At 41.6% G+C, this 16,870-nt stretch overlaps 1 protein-coding gene across 3 annotated transcripts in view; it reads left to right on the top strand.

Moving 5' to 3' along the window:
- Positions 1–2,497: 2,497 nt before the first annotated feature.
- Positions 2,498–16,870, top strand: part of gpm6bb (glycoprotein M6Bb) — a 29,232-nt gene continuing 14,859 nt past the window's right edge. Inside the window, exon 1 of one of the 3 annotated variants that reach the window (XM_069702695.1) lies at positions 2,498–2,634. In XM_069702695.1, coding sequence (XP_069558796.1) covers positions 2,631–2,634 — 4 coding nt within the window. In that variant the 5' untranslated portion in view covers positions 2,498–2,630. Of the gene's footprint in view, positions 2,635–15,941; positions 16,022–16,870 lie in introns of those variants that run through there. The other 2 variants (XM_069702693.1, XM_069702696.1) reach the window with 2 other exon arrangements.

The following is a 16,870-nucleotide window of genomic DNA, read 5'->3' as shown; positions in this document are numbered from 1 at the left end:
AAGAAAAACACTTAAAACCATATTACTGCTTATTTAATGCTTTGGTCTACAGAACATATTGGAGATATACATTTGCACCGATCAAACACTCAATAAATCAGCAGGATAATATGTCCAAATAGCTCTGTATGCTGCTGTAGCGAAAAAATTTCCCCTCGGGGATTAATAAAGTAACTACCTAACCTAACCTAACCTGTCCAACTAGAGCCTGATTCATTGTTGGACAGCAAAACCTGCTAAGGGCCAATTATTATCCATTTAAATGTATTTAAATTTAAATTTTCAGTTGTTGTTTTTTTATTTCACATATGATTCTGATACTAGATGACATTGCAATTTGATTCTTCAGGTGTGAAGAACACAAAAACTAGGTCGAACCCATTCATCCATACCACAACCAAATTTGCTCTTTAATCCAATACTGAGTCTGAAACTCAGTTTTAAAAAGAATCTGCATAAATATCCAAGAAACACTGAGGGCTTCTGAAGGTTACAGCATCATCTTTCAAAGTGAAATGTCCTGTCCTGTGTGTATTGCTGTGTAAGTGACCATATGTACGGTGTAATGTCAGATAAAAAGGCTTTGTGCGATGTGTTTTGTTTTTCCAGGGTCCACCCTAATAACAGTTGCATGCCTGCTGTCTGCCAGCTGCTGTGCCTGCTGTAAGAGCCAGCTCGGTGCTGGAACGTTCCCATGCAGACCCTCTATTCACACACACACACACACACACACACACACACACACACACACACACACACACACACACACACACACACACACACACACACACACACACACACACACACACACACACACACACACACACAGAACAACTGTGACCCTTTATGATGATGCAGACGATGCATTGATTGTAGACCTACACACTGCACACACTTTATCACACATAAAGGACATAACTTAAGAACACTTAAGGTTTTGGCATTGAATGACAACACGAGCTATGAAAAATAAATATAAATAATATATTAAAAATGGAAAGAAATTATAATATATATATATATATATATATACACACACAGGTGTACAGGACATTTATGAGGTTGTATCTTTATCTCTTGGGGATCCACTCAAGCATATTTGCAGATGGAGGGAAATGTTGAAAAAGACATCCAGACTTTTGAACTCTTACATTGTCACAGACAAAAACAGAAAGAAAAAAACAAACAATGACTATGATTACATTAAAACACAATCAAACACATATTTTGTAAAAAAAAAAAAAAAAAAAAAAATTAAAAACAACAAAAAAGAAAGAAGGATGGTATTGTCTCTGTAGCTCTGAAGTTGACCAGTTAAATATTTGCCTTTCGGCTGCTTTTGTGTTTGCCATGTTGGGAAGATGCCCTGTTTGACCATGAAACAAACCATTGAGAATTGTCCACTTGGCTGCCAATGAAAAGACTGCATGGGATTAGGGGGTGCTCAGACCTCCTTGGATACCGGATACCAGCTTACTGGATTGATGGTGATTGGTATTGTTGCTTTAAAGGCCCCATCTCTGAAAGACTGCCATTTATTCCAGTCCACAGAAGTAATGTCAAGCATGACAGATATCTTTAAAAAAATCAAAGAGGTCACGCACCCGAGTTTTTTCCAAAGACACTGAAAATCTAAAGATGTGAATGTATGAATTTACAAGTATAGTTTACTCTGGATGTAATACTTCATGCATGCTTATGTGCATATATGTATGATATAAATGTGATGAGGTTTCACAAAATAATGATTTGCCCTTCAGTGAAGCCGTTGAGGGTAAGTGGAAGAGTTTGTGGAATTTGAATGCATCTCTCTCTTTTGTTGTTGTTGTTGTTGTTGAGGGGGTGGGGGACTTATTTCCACTTAACCTCGACCACTTCATTTAAACAACCTTTTTAGAATGATCTATTTAGTACAATTAATTTAGATCAGTGGATTTTTTTGTTTTAATCAAGATGTTTGTAAGAGTATTTGAGGATTCTGAAAAATATCTTCAGACGAACAGCAAGCGTTGTTCTTCCTGAAAAACAAGTTATTAGCTCTGTGACTTGAATATAATGATAATATCTGATGGGCACAAACTGGTGCTTGAAGTATATATATATTTTTACCTCTGCAGCTCTGGCGACCTCTGACCTGTGATAATGCCTCATCTGTCTGTTGTCAGTTTGACTCTGCTGACCTGTTGGCACTTTATCCTCAACTCTAGCTGTGTCTCTGTGGTGAAGAAACCTTCTGCTTGAGTTGCAGATTATAATCTTGATTGAAATCAGTTTATTTGATCAACTCGATTGCAGTGTTCATGATAATCCAATCGTATCTATTGTATGTGCCGTGGAGGGCTTTGTGCACAGGATTGCACTAAATGCTTCAAGATAATGTTGCACCTGATGAGTGAAACTTCTTGATGAGGATTGATTCGGTGAGGGAGGGCGAGGGAAGGGCTCCGTCCTCCCTCCCATCAGTAATCCCCTCCGTGGTGACGTCAGGCGAGCTGTCTCCAGAGGGACGCAGCGTTGAGTGTTTGAGCAGCCAGGCGGTTAGTGCGCATCCCAGGACGCAACATCAGTGTAGCTGGGGCTCAACTTTCTACTCATCGAAAACTTCGGACTCTTTGGGAAAGTTACGAAAAATGGGTAAGTTTTCACCAACAAATGCTCGTGTTTGGCTGAAAGACGGATTTAAATATCGCCTTTTCGTGATGACAGCATGGCTCATATGCTTCGCTCCAACTGAAAGGGGCGCGCCGATTGTTTTGTGTTACGCAGAAGTGAACTCTTACTCGTGGTAGTGTTGCAGGAGTAGGTCGTTTACCTGACCCGGTTTCACGAGCATTAGAGCAGCCGGCTGGAGCAACTTGAGGAAAGCGATTAGAGAGATTATGTCTGCCAGGATTCCAGCAGTCAACTCTCTGCGAGTCTACGGACGCGTTAAGTCCAGATCAACTTTACTGTCTCACCGTTTCCAAAGACCTTTTGAGAGGAACTGCATAATTGCAAAAACCAGATGATCAAAACTTGTTTTCAGTTGGCCACGCCCTTCATTAGCAGCATTCATTGATCATTATTGGTCATCAGTGATTGATCAGGCTGCAGTGTTTGATAGTGACTGCAAAGGTGAAAGGTTGTTTTGGCTTGTATTTCCTAATCAAACCCATCAGCATGGCTTGCTGCTTCATTAAAAGCAGCAACATATTTGTAAGCTGCTTCATGGTTGAAGCCTGTGTCTTGTTTCGCTGAGGGCTTGAGCTGAGACGGTCTGTCCCATCTTTAAATAAGTCCCAAGTGTTGGCCATCTGTGCTCCCAACCTGGGGGTGGAAGGAATGAAGCACTCGTGGACGTTTAGTAACTTCTCCATAACTTTAAGACACTGTGAACCAGATGAGTTAGCACACATGAGAAACAGTCAACTTTTACTCCAAATGCCTCATTACATCTGGCTGGATAATAAACAGTAAAATAGCATTAATTGATTTAATATTGATGAATCGATTCAATAAATCTACCATTCTGACTGGATTTGGGCCGCTTTTAAAAGCGTGTGTTGTTTTCCACAGAACAGCTGAGGGCCAGGGAAGAATACTGTGTGAGAATGTGTATCAGTGCTCATTAATTCGCTCTGAAGCTCTAACAGAAGCGTCTTTGTGCTCCTAATTTGGAGCAGCTCCTTTGTGCGACTTCAGTGGCTCTTAATGTAGAGAGAGAAGTTCACTGAATTGCAAGTTTCATAGCGGATGCCCTGTGAACTAATTCCCCACAGACCCTTGTTCACTGTCTCATAGAGGATATTACTGTGCATGGCAATCAACCCTTGTGCATTGTCCACTTCCTGAAGCCATCATTTTATATTCAAATATTCTCCTATGGCCATTTCTGGAGAAAAAACAACAACCTGTTGTGTGCTGGAGGAGATTAATTTGGAGACTTGTTAGTTGCTGTAAAAGTCTCCTTTTGTTGTGCCAGAGAAATGGATATTCTACTGATGTGATGTAATTCACTGTGTTTCATGTGAAATACATTGACGTGTGCATGAACCCGTCCAGCCCAAAGTTAACAAGAGTACCATGAGGCAGATTTTGAGCGGAGCTGTGAAGTGAAATGTCATTTAGAGGTTATGTAACTTGTGTCTGATTTGATTTTATAGTGACCGTCACCTCAGAGAGTCCACATGTTTTTCAGAGAGATTCTCCTGTCTCTGCCCCAAACGATTTAACAGAGCATTGGCCTGTATGAAGGCTGTGGGAGGATAACTTGGCTTCAATCCTATGAACTTGCTGAGGGAGTTGGTCTTTTTCCACAACTATCTTTCTAAGTTCTTAATGTTAGTTTTGTTATGATTAACACAAGTTGTGTAATCATTGCCCCCCATAAGTTCAACTGATAATTTATCATTGAGCCAAACATCTGGTGCTGGTCTAAAGATGATAAGTTTCTTTGCATGTGATGACAACACTTATTTTAGCAAGAAAAACATGACAATGTGCTGCATAGAAGTTCACGTATCTTTTCTTTGCTGCAGATTGTAATCCTTAAACTATAGAGGATAAATATGTCAAACATGAGATTGTTTTTGGTTTTGCACTGAACTTGTTGCCACTGATTAAGACACATTTGGAAAAACAAAACATCTCAGTCTCATGGAAACCGAATTTTCTTTTCCAGTTCATGTCATTTATGGATACTATTTGATTATGTGCTTAACATTTATGACATTGGATCCAGCTCATCAAATGCAGTAAATTATGGACATGACTATGAACACTGTCCCTGTTTTTCTCAGAGCCAAATCCTGTTTCTGAAAAAAAAAAAGGAAGGACTACTTTTTCCTTATGGAAACTTCTGAACCTCCTCGTCGGAGTGTTTTGTCATCACTGTGGTGGTCTTGTGGAAAAGGTCATCAAGGCTGGATGCAAACCAGATCCAAATGTTACGTCATTGTTTTTTTTTTAAGTAAATCAAGAAAAGGAGAGATAATTACAGCTGTCAGTGTTGAATGCATCTTTAATTAGACACTTTGCTGTAGTTCTATAGCCCGGCTCTTCCTGGAACTCGATTTGCTCGTGTGCATAAGAGATACAAAACAGTTTCATGACTAAAGAAACGTTTTCATGATAAAATCAGGTTGATGATGCTGTTTTTTGATGACCTACAAACACAGGAGTTGTGTCTCACTTGAGGAAGGCATCCAAAAGAAGTGTAACGTTAAGTGTAGCAATCTTCCCATCCTTTTCTCTTTTACTGCAAATGTCACGCTACGGATATGACCAAGAGAGATTCAAGCCACATTTTAAGACAAAGTGGGATGTTCCAACTGTACGCATGCTGCATGCAACAGTATATACTTTGTTAGGGTAGCTGCAGTACGTACTGAAAGTAAAAAAAAAAAAAAGTGTGCGATTCGAAACGCAGCTTCAATGTCTTTGAGGTGTTAGCTGTCTCGTGCATTCCTGCTCCATCTGAACTAGGATGTCTGGAAAGTGTGATTACACATCAGCAGCGATCACTGTCATGCACACATGTGGCAAACTGTATGTGCTGTGACCCCGCATCCTGAGTCGGAGGAGAGGAAAGACCCATGACAGCTAATGCCATGCCAGCGGAGGTGTTTTTTTCAATCTGGGAATCAACAACTTGTCAACTGATGGCGGAGAAATACCAGAGTCTGTATTTTTTGCGTCCTTTTTGTTGACTCGATTTGTTCTGCTCAGAGGCAAACTGTCGGTCACATGCACATGCTTCTGAGCCGAAGATATGCAGAGGAAAAGTGCAGGACTGAAAGGATGAGTCACTGCGGAAATGCTGAACGGGTCCTGGGAGCAAAACTGAACTTTGCTGTTTTGTGTTTGTGTAAATCAAAGCATTCGGTTTTTAACTCTGAAGATTTGCCCTCCTTGAATTTCTTGAGTCTGAAATGCAGCTCAGTGTGTGCTAACATTTTACGCCTAATCTAAAATTTTTATGTCACCATCAATAATTTCCTAAATTGCTTTTTGTCTTCAGTTTGCAATCATTAATTACAGCGATTATCCTCCGTAATGAGGTAGTTGCTGTCATAGTTACATGAATTCTGGGCTTCTTTCCATTTGGCATAGCATATGACTGAGCATCTCTGGTAATTGTACGGCAGATGAGATCCATACTTTTTGTGACTGGGTACAGCTCTAAAAAAGAAACCCTTTTAGCTCAATCAAGACTTCTTTCATCTCCTGCTCCACTTTCTTTCCTCTGAAATCTCCCTCCTCTCTCTCTCTCTGTCAACGTCTTCGTTCTTCTCTCGTCTTCACTGCTTTCCTGTGCCTTTGCAGTTTTATTTTTTGTCTTTTTCCAGACCTGCAGGTCTGCAATGGCAGTATTGTCAATTTGCTGAGCTAATAACTCATCCAACAACAAAGAGAGGCATTGAGTATTGTGGCATGAATGATAGGAATAGAAGTTCATGTTCAGGCATGGGGCTTGGCCATCACTTTTACCAAAAGCCTATTCACAGTTTTGTGTGTGTGTGTGTGTGTGTGTGTGTGTGTGTGTGTGTAAGTTCACCCCTGTCAGAGAGATGTCACTCTGTCACATGATAGAAACAGGATGACATTTAAATATCTGAAAATACTCCCTGTATACAGGAAACATGCAGCTTTTCAGATATGCACCAGCTGCTGAATCTGAGTGTCAGATAAAATATGCCAAGGATACAATCTAGCCTTTATATTATCAGCAAGGCTTCAGAAAAAAAAAACAGACGTGATTAGTCAAGTTTAACCGGCAAATACAGTTTGGCATTATACCGGCATCACTGCATGTGTGCAGAGCTGAGAGGTGATATTTTCCAGTGGAGTAGCAATCTGTATCATTGTTTTGTTCAAAGTCAGGTGATTGTTCCAGAAGGCCTGTGGTAAATAATGGATCGGGGAAAAGCAAAGTGACGCTGCAGCAGAGGATCCAAAAGGCATTCGACCCCGCCGTAGTGTTTTCTGCCACTCTGGATGGCTGCATTTACCACCGCACCAAAAAAACCCACTGCATACCACTTTGCTCTGCTACTTTGATACACTTTCTCCATGTCGCATGAGTCGGGAGTGTTTATTAGATACTCAATAATGTTTTCCCAGAATGACCTATATAGCGTGTAAATAGAAAATACATGAAGCACATACTATTGCATAGAAACCTTTGGTAGCTGATACCCTCTTCCGTTCAGGGCCACCAGGGTTAAATGTTGATTGGAGAGGTTGCACTGTGAGGATACATTCAATCACTGCATTTAAATGAAGAGGAGGTCCCAAAAAAGAAAGAAAAAGCTGATTCAACTTTTACCAAACTGATTGATCTGTAACTCAAACTGGACTTCCACACTTTTATGTCAGGTGTCTTCAGTACCTGAAACAGCACATCCCACATTAATGCAGTCTGTGTTATTTTAAGGCAGTTTTTTTTTTTTTTTTTTTTTTTAGGTATAAATGAATGTTTAAGGCGTGTTGTTGGCTTTAAATGAAATGCTTGTCAAACTATGACGCACGTCTTTTCATCGAGTGTGACCTTTTGGAACAACGATTTCTTTTTAGATAGTTATCAGATGACACGTCTATCTGTGTCATCCTAACTAGCTTCTTTTGACCCCCGGCCTTGACGACCGTTAGATGTTTGCAGACTTGCTGGTTACAAACTTTTTGAAACTTTGGTTTTGAGTGAATATTTCTGCTTTTATAAGATAGTGAGGCTTAAAGACAAATAGGCTCTATTTGGACATGTTTGGTTGATCAGCAAGTGTCTACTGTGGTTGGTTAACTGAGTAGGACTTGCTACTTGCTTGTCCCACGTCATCTTTACCTCCCTCTCATTTGTCTAAATCTGAAAGTTTTTGGTTTGATTAACAGACAACGATGCTGGAAGAAGTCTTAAATCCAGATTCAGGCTTCAGAAGTTTATGGGAGTTCTCACAAGGGCTACATTTTTTATTTTATTTTTTTTTTTACCTTTTCCTACACTCTGCTATTAGGAGAGCTATTTTAGGAGAAAACACACAAGTGCAAGTATTGTTTCAAAATTATTTAGCAGCTTGATGTGTCCACAGTTCAGATGTAAAACTACTTAGGTGAAGTGAGAAAAAATAAAGGGGCCTCCAGCTAATTTCCCCATAAGATCATCTGTCAGGAGTGAGAGCAGAATGCATTAGTCTGCTTTTCAGCTGTGGGAGCCTATAGGATTGAGCTGTTGGCTGTGTGCCCACTGAGTGTATTCAACCCTCCACAGATAGGTCTCTGTCCTCAGCGCTTTTACACAGCTGCTAAACAACCGTAAGACAAAAGCATCTGGGGTACCCCGGCACACCAATGAGAAATGTTCACCACATGAAGAGCCGTGCCAGACAGCCTGGGACAACTGGGATGCAGCCAAATGCTACGCTTGGGATGAATTAAGCAGGAATTTAAATGAATACCCATGTAACCCCTTATGACTGTTTTTTCGCCTTTATATTCAGAATTTTGTGTTAAATCCTCATTAAGACGTTCAAAGTTTTTGAGATAATACTGTTACAAAAGCAGATCTTGTGAGGACATTTTCATCAAAGCGTGTTGTTTAGCTTATCCAAGAAGCTGGAGATGCACATGACTCATCTTTGCTCATGTTGTGGTGATGTGGTGCCACATGTGATAGTTAGAGGAGTCATGCTCTCCTGCCAGGAATCCTTTTCCTGACCAAGAAAAGACCTTTTCAAGTGAGAGTTTGCATTGTCTGCTTATTATCCTCCAGAGAAAAGCTTGATAGGCAGGAAGAGGCACTTCTGCCCAGCAGATGAAAATCTGCAATAGCTTTTATAAAGCGACAGCTGCAGGAAACCCAATAGCTCGGTGAGAGTGTTTGCTTCTCCGACGCAGACTGTTTGGGGGTTTGAGAAGATGGATTTCAATTTGAATCAATTGCTGAAAATGAACATTTGAAAACTTTTCTTTTTTTTTCAAACTTGTAATACACAACTGAGCAGTTCAGTCATGTGGAATGGCTTTACCATTTCATGGTTTTGTGGCAGTCTTTGTAGGTTTACTACAGGGGAAACGGGGGAGGGGGAGGGAATACTGGCTAGCAGGCTTCGGGGCAAGGAAATCCCAGATGTTTCTGTCTGAAAAACAGCTTGACCCCGTAACCACACGCAGACCAGAGGAGAGATCAGCTAGCAATATGAATATTACAGCCACACCACTGAGAGGTCTCATAAGTCATCTTAGCTTTTTGGCCTCTACTGTATAGGAAAACAATATTCAAACAGTAGAGCGGCTACAGCCGAAGACGGAAAATTAAGGTTGTGTAGCAGCAGAGCGTCTGCAACGTACAGGGTGATACTTTCTGCAACTGAACACGTGCTCCTGTGTTTGTGTGTGTGTCTGAAAAGTGAAAAGTGTGTGAAAGATTTAACGTGCGCAAGATGTGAAACTACTTGTGGTATGCCAAGTACATCAGTGTTGACGGCCTGTCATTTGCAACCAGGTAGTTTTTAAAATGATGCGAATGATTTTTAACCTCTCTCCATGTAAGCGCAAAGTTATAGAGGTGAAAATAAAAGCACAAAATTATTTATGATGCAGGTGATTTTCAGCGCACGGGTTGTGTGTGTGCGGTATGCATCATCTATTTCCATCTAAGGACGCATATTTATGAGGGTATGCAGAGAATACATTAGTGAGAATGTCAATGTTTGGACACTAATAATGATTGAGAGACTGCGTCACATCAGATGGTGCCATGAATGGGTTCCACTTTGCACAGTAGATTATTTGTAATGTCCACTTTGATGGACAGGATATTACAGTCTCTACTGTTGGAGAACAAGCTATCAGTGCTTACAGCAATACAGTAATGGATTGACCCACTCTCACAGAGGTCGGCCCGGGTAGAGTACATACCAATCGCTAGAGACATTGGCTTCCATCCTTTTCCTGTGATGTACTGTACGAGTATTTGCCACTTATTGTTAAGGATTTAGTCCATGTCATGAATCTGAGGGACACACATCCCTGCGGAGGTGGAAGTGTCAGGTTCAGGTTACAACCGACTCTTCGTTTCGATCCTTCCAGGATCCAGTCCCGGGATGCGGGGCTTTGAGACAGGAGGAGGAGCCCTGTGCAACAATAGCATTAAAATGATCTGCCTGTTGGCTGCTCTGTTGTCATAGCGCAGACGACGGTCCTGACACAGAGAGGTCTGGCTGGCTGAAAGGAGGAGGCTCCATCTAATGAGGGTTGGGGGGACTGGGACAGGAGAGTTTGAAAAGGGTAAACTTTTGGGTCAGGGGTGAGAGGTTGGCAGCGTGAGGCGGAGGACAATAGGACCGACGGGAGTGACTCAGTGAAAGAGATCCCAGCAGCTGGGAGAGACACGGGGGAGGGTGGGGGCTGTTCATGGGAAGCAACCCCAAGATTAGCTGGAGAGTCTCCTCTGCTGTCTCCTTGTCTCTGTGCTTCATTATGTCTCTATTGTGTGCCTATGCACTGCAACAAGTAGGAAAATGAAAGTCTCCTGCCACGGTGTTATTTGCCCTCCAAGCAGCTGGAGTGTGAGAACGTTTGAGTTTTGGAGATCCTCATCAGTATGAGATCTGTAGTTCCATGCTACTTTTTTGCTTACTGACACAGGATTTTCCTCAGATATCCTTTAAAGTGATGTGCTAAGTTACTGCAACATTTTGCCCGTGCAGTGGGTCTCTAAAGATATCTGCATTTCTATCAATTAATTCTTGGGCCTTCATTTTCCATTAAAATATTGTGCTAATAAGGCTTCATTGGCTAGTCCTTTAAATGCAACTTTTTAGTAAAGCATTTATTATATCAACTTAAAGAAGCTAATACATCTGCATGTCTCTCTAGTGTCCACGAGAATAAATCACTTAACAAAATGTTAGCACTTCACTTGAGTGCAGTGTGGCACAGTGTTGTTATCCCATTATCTGAAAAGTATTAGATTATATCCCCTGATTTTTCTGACAGAAAATGTTTCAGGAAAGGCTTGGCATTTTCATCACTCTATACTTTTTGGCAAAGTATCTTCGCAATATGGATTTGAAAAGACCAGAGGTTATTATGCAGCATTATTCCAGCTTGATAATGGAGAGGTGTTTTCTTGCACAACCTCTGGCTGGTTGATTGGCTCCATAATCTAAGCATGGCAGAACGCAAAGACAGCAAAGCCTCTTCCAGACCAGAAGCATCATTAAAATATTTAGTGCACACTGATAGAAAAACAATGTGTAATGGACAGACCTTCACTTTTCTCTAAAATGGCAGTTTGTGGCTTGTATAAGGGGGTGGTGGGTTACGACTACCATAAACACCTCCTGTCTTTGTCCTTCTCTCTGTATTACTCTTTCATTCTGTCCTAGGTTTCTGTTTCTGTTTCCTGGCACTGTTTTACTTTTTTGACTCCAGACTGAAATTAGTAAATTCTTTCGGTTATGCCTTCAGGTTTTGATATGGCAATTGTTCTCTGTCCGGCCAAGTCATTGTGGCAGTATCCAAGGTACCGTAAGCTAGAAGGCCTCGATAATAGAAGCATCTGTGTCTCTTTACGTTCCCTGTAACCCATTCGGCCCAAACCACAGTGGCTGTTAGAGGTGCCAGAGAGTCAGGGTTGTGAAGTCATTTTTAAAGGAAAAACATGGCTGCCAGGCTTCCCTGAATAAGTGTTGTTCTGCTTCCAGACCTAACACGATAACCCAAACATGCAATTAGAGAAGTGCTGAGTCAGATCGCCTGTGCATTGTTTGGTCAAACACTCGTAATAGCACTGCGGAGAAAAAAAATGATCTGGAAATTGTATTGCAGAAACACCAAGACACAAAGTATGTCTCTATTGGAAGTGGTTGAAACTGAATAGCAGAGTTGTATTTTTGCTACCGTGCTGCAAAAAATAATGTGTATATGAGTAGCTTTCTTCTTGTGGTGGAATTCCTCAGCTTGAAGAACAATGTGTTGGTCTGTGAGATAATGTTTTGCACCACAAATAGATGCCGGGGTTAGTTTCAAGATTTTATGTTTGAGGTTGGGTATTGGCTGGTCGCAGAGACAGAGGCTTGTGTATCATAAGGTCCACAAATTAAGTCTCAATTCCAACAACATCTGGTAAGAATATCACCTTAAACATCATCAGATTATATTTCACAACTCTGAATCAGTGTTTAAAATCAGATTGCAGTGTAACTTTCATTTACAGACATGGTGTTTAAAGGAACTCTTGGACGGGTTGTGATACAAATCAATTTGGTTTACTGCTTTTGACATTTACAGGCCCCAAGATTCAGAAAATAATCTGAAGATTAATTGATGAAGAAAATAACCATTAGTTAGATCCCTAAACATAAATTCACTAGGAAGCTAACTGTTCCAGACATGTGCAATGAAAGTTAAACATCCGAGGTTGAAAAGTTTTTATGTGAGCATGACACCAAAACAATTAATTTGCCTTTCAACCTTTAATCTTCTCAAAGAACGAGTGCAGTAGAGTTTTCTCTTCTGATTTCTTTTTTCTGCTACACAATGATGCTGGAGGGGAAAAAAAAGAGTTTATAGCTTTTTGACTGAGCCAAAATGAAGTGCAAAGCTCATTATAAGTTGGCCCTCTGTGGCTTTTCCTCTCACTGTTCATGTCTTACTATAATAAATGAGGACAGTAAGCATATTTATTTTTTCCACAGAAGAGTGAGGATTTTTCTTTCAAAGTAATACAACTCAGAGCCTTGTGTTGTACATTGGTTTGTTTAATCCTTATATGGTAGTCGTAGCTGTGCTTTTCAGGTGAGTTGTAGGCATGTGTTTTGTTTGTGTATTGTTTATTAAGGTTGCATTTTTCAACAAGTCATATGCTGAATTGTTCAGAAAAAGCCATACAGAGCTTGTGAAGCTTTTGTTCTTCAGTACACTTGCAGAGGAAAATGGGTCAGCAAACAAACGAATGGATCTGTATAATGGGTTCGTTGTGTGCTGCCTCTGTAAACCAATCAATAACTTGGATTCATGCCAAACATGAAGGCAGACATACAGAACACATCGACCCATGAAGAGGGCTCGCATCTAAAACTGGGTCAGTGATGCCACTACAGTACGTAGGAATGAAACTCACTGACTGCTGCAAATTGCCAAAACAATGTTGACAAGAATCTCAAGCTCCAAGACTGGGAATGTGAAAGTTATTTTCCATGAGTGCATCAAAGCATTCGGGGATATTTGGTTTTGGCTTACTTCTTTTCAACAGACGTCGACAGTCACAATGAGTCACTCCTCATATGGTCCACACCACACCCCTATTTGGCTTGATCGGTCCTCCTCTGTTGTGATGTAGTGAGCCTGCTTTCTCAGGCTGTTAGTGGGTGTAAGTGGTGCTCGGGTCTGGGCAGAGACCTGGTTCCCTGAGAACTCCTTCCTCAGTGTCAGCCAAGCAGGGTGCAGGTCTTCACGGGTGACTGAACACTGAGGAGCATTCAGGGCCCCCTGTCTCACAGCGTGAAAGGTTGACCCACAATGAAGCCTCCTCCATTTGTATGAGCTTCATCATCATTCAGATTGTGTCCTTAAGTAGGGGAGTGGCGCGGACTCGACACTGAGTCCGAGCTTGCAGGCTTTGCCTCCTACATTCACATGATTATTCCCACAGCCACTCGGCCTGTCAATATTTTTTAGTTAAGTGTGAAGTCTGTTCACTTCATTCACTGAGCACTACTTTACATCATACTTTTTCATTAAATTGCAATTAAACTACTTCAACACCATTAAGCATTTATTACAATAGCAATAACTAAGGAAGTGAATTGTGGAGCATTGTGTAAAATCATAGACAGATGGTGCATCTCCTTCCTCTCTTTATTGTATGTCAGCCAAAGAAACTCGGTTAACTGCTGAGGTCGAAATATTCTGTTTCATGCGAATCCTGCGTCGTTTTGTGGCCAATCGTCTGTGGGCGGCACTTTTAGATGTTCTTGGAGCAAAGTAAGACTCAATAGCACGTTTCGGCACATCAGGCTCTACTCAATCTCCAAAAGTAGCTGCCAGTGTGAATTCACCTCCACTAACACTTGCTGCTAATTTCACCAGTGGCCACTTGTAATATTGCAACAAAACAAAAAAAAACAAAATCCACTTTGCATGCTCAGTTTATGTTTTTGCTTGTGCACTTTTTCACCCATGCAATGGATGATTTTCTGAGAAAGCTTATAATAGAGTACTTTTTTTTTTAAACACGTGCACTCAACAGCAGCAGAGGTGGAACCTTTTATTTATGTTGAAAAGACAAGTAAAACTGTTTCAACAATTTTTAATGTGCCAAGCCAAAAAACATTATTTTATTCACAGGGTACATTTGTAATTGTTTTCCATTTAAAAGGCATGTTGTTGTTTTTTGTACTAGAATTTGAATACACTACATATGAAAGCACATTTAGATCAGACCTGATCACATGTTTTGAATTTGTCTTTCTCACAAGTGCAATAAAGATGTTGTTGTCCGTGCACTCTTAAAGGTTTGCAGATGGATCTCTGGGTTGCGTTTGATTTTGGTGTTCTCATTCATGAAGTGGCCTGTGTGGTTTAGTATGATACATTTATTCCTGTAAATAATCAACCTTATTTGATGCTTCGATTGAGCTCCTGTAGCACGTTAAGCGGGAATCACAAGCCTCCACTGAATCAGCTGTAAACACAAATATACAGAGTTCAAGTGTTCACTTCTGCAGTCCCGACTTCACGAGGAAGACGTCGGGTCTCCCGGCTTTTACGGGGCTGATGGTAAAAAAGCTTGAAGATTAGTGCTGCATTTTGTTGTTGTGGGATCCCCGCTAAGTTCACTTCCCTGACCCCTGAGGCTCCCCTCCCCTGCTGATCCCCCTCCTCTCTGAGGTCTGGTATCCGTGAGAAGACCCCACTCCAGCGCCACTCCACAGGGCTCCCCCCCCCTCTCAAAGGCCTTTCTCTCATTAGCATGTCCCCGGGGCTCCTTGGCTTGATGTTGCCAAACAAACACAGCCAAGATCTTCTTCCCTGTCTCCCTCGCTGTCTGTTCCTCTGTTTCTCATCTCTCATCATCCAATCCTCCCCTGTCTGTTGTTATTTCTAACAAGTTCTTTCTCATTGTATCATCCTCTTGGATCTTATTTGTCCTTCCTTTATCGGCTCCTTCGGTCAACTTAAATTTGACATATTCTCAACCTTGTTTTCTCCCAATTCGGCCCAGAGGATGTTCTGCCCCCGTGTTTCGGAAATGTGTATATGTGCCTTTCTAGTGCCCATGATTTGGAAAACCAGCAGATGGAGGGAAGACAGCGGTCAGAGGTTGCTAATGTATGCTGGAGGAGCAGCGGGCATATGGTGCAAATCAGAAGATGAAGGGCTCACCCTCACCCTCGACCACACCACACACACCACAGCACGCACACTCCCCCTCTCTTGGACTGTGGTCAGATGGGAAAGAGACAAAGGTGATTGTGTGCCTGTAGGCTTTCTGCTCCAGTGTTTGCAGCACAGAGTGGTTTTCACCTAAAGGAGCGGTTCTTACTCTCCTGTTCTCACCAGGCTGCTTTCCCCAGATTGCTATTCATGGTGCTACTTGAGTCTCCGAGACAGGGCATGACTTGCTTATGGCAAGCGTTTCTATCATTAGGAGGACAATTTAATTTGACTACTTGAAAACTTAATCCCAAAATAGTCAGTACAAACAGAATAAATTAATTTGTTCATCAGGGAAAGTATTAAGGTCAAATCCCTACTGACAAGAGCTCTGTGTCTTGTGATATATACAGTGCAGAGGTACCTTCGTGAGGCAGGATGAGATAAAAAGAGGTTGCACATGTAGGTGAGAGAGAGAGAGAGAGAGAGAGAGAGAGAGAGCGCCTTGTGGGAAGGAGAGGGAGCGAATGAGGGCAGCGAGAGGAGAGAGTGAAGGGGAGAAAAGAAGAGAGAATTTGCTGAAAGAAAGCATTTTTGCTGGATGGAAGAAAAACAACCATGGAAACTCAATCAGAAGAAAACCAAGACCAGAGGCAGGACAAAAGAGGTACCAATGAGCACTCACAAAGAGCCAGTTCACTTCTTTTCACTGCTGTTTACTGGCGCTTTAACCTTCTCCAGTCCGCTGGGTTTCATCGCACACAGTTAGGTAGATTTTACTCAGTGGAGAATTATGACGTGTCAGCGCAGCATCCTTGTTTCAGTATTTGTTTGCACAGAAGTGTTAAGTTCATTTGCAAATTGTGCATCACGGGCTTGTGCAAAACTGATGTGTGCAGCCTGTCGCTCGGGCTTGTTTTTATGATCTAATTACCGTGCCGGACGTTCGCAGCAGACCTCACTCCTGCAGCAGCAGGGATGTCATGTTGCCGCCGGTCATCATCACGATGGTGTCACTGTTAAGGACAATGAGCCTGTTGCTGAATCAACAGCAGATCAATCAAACCTCAGGCTACGTTTTGAGGTGTTCTTTCAGGGGACTGATGATTAATGAGGTGGGTGTGGGGGCAAGGATGAAGAAAAGTGAACCAGACATCAGTATCATAAGCAGACAGCCCTGAGGAGTGTGTACACTAGCAGAGACGGTGTCGTTAACATGCTCACCCTCTTCTTGTTGGAAGCAGCAAGAGTCCTTGAATTTTCTATTGCTGATTGTTCTGAACATCCCTTCCAAGTAAAATCTTGTATATTCAGACAAGTGCTTTTCCCAAGAAAGACTTGTCGTATCTGTCAGGGTGCTTGATAATATTCTGAAAAAGAAGTCGGGAACATCAAAACCAAATTCAAATCTTCACATTTCAAAAGCTAGAAACAGCTTTTAGCTCGATGAATAAAATACTTGAAAAGCTAACTGTAACTAATTATGGGTTTACACACACACACACACACACACACA

The sequence above is a fragment of the Brachyistius frenatus genome, unplaced genomic scaffold, assembly GCF_029030835.1.
Source record: "Brachyistius frenatus isolate BFR_SWC_R1_liver_20210118 unplaced genomic scaffold, ASM2903083v1 Contig_42, whole genome shotgun sequence".
In the NCBI taxonomy this organism is placed as follows: domain Eukaryota; kingdom Metazoa; phylum Chordata; class Actinopteri; family Embiotocidae; genus Brachyistius; species Brachyistius frenatus.
Note: the sequence above shows the minus strand (reverse complement) of the source record. Positions and strands in the feature narration are given on the sequence as shown.